Genomic DNA, 3,879 nt, shown 5'->3' with positions numbered 1-3,879 from the left:
ACATTAACCAGTCAATGAATAAAGTTATAATTCTTTTTTTTAGAGATTTTTGCCATAAGGTGCATGAATTTGCCCAAGAGAAAGAGATACAGAGACAGTGAGAGGGAAAGTGAGAAGACATCCCCTGGGGTGGTGGCCACACCACAATCACTTTTCTTCTATTCTCCTCCTGGAATCTTGGACACGCAAGCACATGTACCCAATGTGAGTTCAAGCCACTGGGTCTGGGACTTGAACTGGGTTTGGCTATGGGAATCCAGTGATGTAACCACTACACCATCTGTTGGTCCCAGGTTATGATTTTTTTTCAAGTTCCCAATATTAAAATTACTTCTGATTCAATCTAATGGTCTTCTCAAGCTACAGACTGAAATTCTATGATTTTTGAATTTAAAAGAAATATAAAATAGAGAGGCAAGACATTTAAGGTACACAAAAATGGAAGGTGGCCTATTAATGATAAGGTGTATAATAATATCTTTAAAGAAACTGGTGGGCAGTATATTTAGGCTGAGAAAATCTATTTTACAAGCTGTTGTGATGTACAGTAATTGAATGCATAAAAAATTAAAAAATAATTTGTGACAGAAAAAGACCACCAGCTTCACAGTAATTAGGGATTTTAGTTATATCTTTGTTTACTTATTTGAATAGAAAAAATTACTAAGTGATATTTTTCTCCTATGTTAATCAGGCTTCCCGTCTCTGGTCATGGAAGTGGGAAATCGTACCATCCTGACTGAATTCATCTTGTTGGGCTTCTCAGCCAATTCCCAGCAACAGCTCATCTTATTTGGAATATTTCTGACACTTTATTTGATAACTTTGTCAGGGAACATGACCCTGGTGATCTTAATCCGCATTGATTCCCGCTTGCATACACCTATGTACTTTTTTATTGGCAGTTTGTCTTTTTTAGATTTCTGGTATACCTCAGTGTACACCCCCAAAATCCTGGCTATTTGCATCTCAGAAGATAAGCGAATTTCCTTGGCTGGATGTGGGGCCCAGTTGTTCTTTTCCTGTGTTGTAGCCTACACTGAGTGCTATCTCCTGGCTGTCATGGCTTATGATCGCCATGTGGCAATTTGTAACCCACTGCTTTATTCAGGAATCATGTCCACTTCCCTCTGCACTAGACTCGTTGCTGGTTCCTACATTGGAGGATTTTTGAATGCCATAGCCCACACTGCCAACACGTTCCGTCTGAGTTTCTGTGGAAACAATGTCATTGACCACTTTTTCTGTGATGCACCACCACTGGTAAAAATGTCCTGTACAGACACCCAGGTATATGAAAAGGTCCTCCTTGGTGTGGTGGGCTTCACAGTCCTCTCTAGCATTCTTGCCATTCTGATTTCCTATGTCAACATCTTACTGGCTATCCTGAGGATCCGTTCAGCCTCAGGAAGGCGCAAGGCATTCTCTACCTGTGCTTCTCACATAGTCTCTGTCATGCTTTTCTATGGATCTTTGCTCTTCATGTACTCAAGGCCCAGTTCCACCTACTCCCTGGAGAAAGACAAAGTGGCTGCCCTGTTCTACACTGTGGTTAACCCATTGCTCAACCCTCTCATTTACAGCCTGAGAAACAAAGATGTCAAAGAAGCCTTCAGAAAAGCAACACAGGCAATACGGCCACAAAGATGAAAACTATCTTTTTTATTTAATCTTCTTACTGCATTTTCAAATAATTGTGCTGTGGATTCATTCGTATACATTTCTTTTTCCTTTTTTCCATTGTCACTCTCTTTTTTTTTCTTTGCATATAATCACTCTGTATCATTACAGCTGTATTTCAAAAATAATAATTAAAACAATGGATTGTTGAACAAGTTACTGTAATTACTAATATTTTATTTTGATTTTAACTGTTTTATAGTTACAATATTATATTATTTCATTTTCTGCAATATATTTTGCTTCTTTGCAGTTATAAAATTTTAAATTGATTGTGTTTGAGCAGTTTTGAGGAGAAAAGAAATTATGTAGTTTCATGAATACAGTTTGAATTTGAAGCTTGGTAGGCAACTTTTATTGAGTGAGGAAAATACTTAGAATGATGAGACTCTTGGAAATTTGCTCAAGATTTTATGCATACTTATTTTTGGTAAGAAATCCTAAATTCTTCATAATGCGTTTAATAAACCATATACATTCTATATCAATGTAATATTAGACAAAGTGTGAGGTATTTTGATAGCAGAAAAACAAATAAGCAACAACAAAACTATTTTTTAAAACCATATGAACAATATGTGTCTTTAGGATTGCACTTTATCCTAAAATAAGAGTACTCCATAGTATTCTTTCTGAGGTCACACAACAACATAAACAACTGAAGTATAACAATTATCATACAAAATGAACAAACACATCTGTGGATTTCTCCACTTCTTTCTGCTTTTAATTTGTCTTGATGGAGAAACACAGAGTGCCTTGACTGCTTTGTGACCTGATCGATTGCATGTTTACTTATTGTCGAAACTAGCTGTGTCCTTGATCATTCCCAGGCACTGATAAATTTATTCAGGTTGTTGCTCAAAATGCTGAAAGATTAAACATGTTTCTAAGCAGGTAGAAACTCATTCCAGCCTTGAGCCTAACTCCATAAACCTTCATACAAGCTCTGTAACACAACCTCCTAGCAGGGAGCATACATAGGAGTAACATTATTGTCTTGCTGTTCTTTACAAGTTCACACTGCAGGACTCCCCCTACCCCAAAGGATGTTTCCATAATAGGTGCTTTGGTGTTTCCTGGAATATGAACAGATCTTATCTCAGGAACATTTGGGCAAGTCTGCATTTAGTTCTTCCTTCTTGGATTACAAACAGATCTCATTTTAGTATTGTTTGGGTCGGTCCCTTGCAGAATTCCCCAGTACTTTTGGAGAGAATTCAGCTACAGGTTCAGGAGACTAGAACCATACTCTAGACCTAATGCTTGTAGTTTTCTTTATTCTTTTTATTCCTTCTTTCTTTCCTTTCTCCTTCTTTCTTTCTTTTTTTTTTTTTCTTTCTTTCTTTCTTTCTTTCTTTCTTTCTTCTTTCTTTCTTTCTCTTTCTTTCTCTTTCTCTTCCTTTCCTTCTTCTTTTTATTTTTGAGAGAGATTTTTGCTATAGGATGTATGCACTTGCCAGAGAGACAGAGAGAGACAGAGAGACAAAAAGCAAGAAATCACTCCCCCGTCCCCCGGGGAGGATGACCGTGCCACATTCCCTTCTCCTCTACTCTCCTCTTGGGATTTTGGGTATTCACTTATGTGTACCCAGTGTGAGTTTTAAGCTGTCGGGTCCAGGACACGAACCACGATTGACTATGTGCGAGTCCAAGGATGTAACCATTATACCATCTGCTAGTCCTATGCTTGCAGTTTTCCACTATAAGATTTTAATTATTTTATTCAAGACTCTTTATAGGTTTTAAGCTAAGAATTATTAGATTCGCTTTATAAATGAAGAACTTCAGCTCACTCAGAGGTTAGAACCTTTGCCAAAAAAATTATAGTGATTGTTGGAATGACAACATTTACAAAACTGAATAAAATAAAAAGAGACAGATAGTTGTAGCTACTTCACCATTTGTATCAGATCTGATATTTCTCATTTTTTCCTTTTATCTGCATTTACTTTCCAACATATCTGCGTCTCTTTATCAAAAAATTCTTGTTCTTTTAATTGGTTCCATAGCGCAATACTATAATGCTCATGAGAAACTGGATCTCACAGGTAACTAAGGTTTTAACCCTTGGTGGCATGAACTAGAAACATTCTGAGTCTGTGCATGATTGCCCAAGATCCACCAGGCCCAGAGGAAAGGGAGTGTGGCATAACCAGATCCTGTGGAGGGAGGGTGCTCATCTCTTTCTCTCTTTCC

At 37.4% G+C, this 3,879-nt stretch overlaps 1 protein-coding gene across 1 annotated transcript; it reads left to right on the top strand.

Moving 5' to 3' along the window:
• Positions 1-708: 708 nt before the first annotated feature.
• Positions 709-1,650, top strand: LOC102501607 (olfactory receptor 9G4). Its single transcript, XM_006160842.1, has one exon. It carries the CDS (start codon positions 712-714, stop codon positions 1,648-1,650), a length of 939 nt encoding a protein of 312 aa, XP_006160904.1. The 5' UTR covers positions 709-711.
• The last annotated feature ends 2,229 nt before the right edge of the window (positions 1,651-3,879 follow it).

Source organism: Tupaia chinensis, unplaced genomic scaffold (genome assembly GCF_000334495.1).
Source record: "Tupaia chinensis unplaced genomic scaffold, TupChi_1.0 Scaffold000709_1, whole genome shotgun sequence".
NCBI classification, from domain to species: Eukaryota; Metazoa; Chordata; class Mammalia; order Scandentia; family Tupaiidae; genus Tupaia; species Tupaia belangeri.
This window is presented reverse-complemented; position numbering and strand designations above follow the sequence as displayed.

Coding starts and splice junctions, on each gene's coding strand:
- LOC102501607 (XM_006160842.1), top strand. CDS start 712: ATGGAAGTGGGAAATCGTACCATCCTGACTGAATTCATCTTGTTGGGC.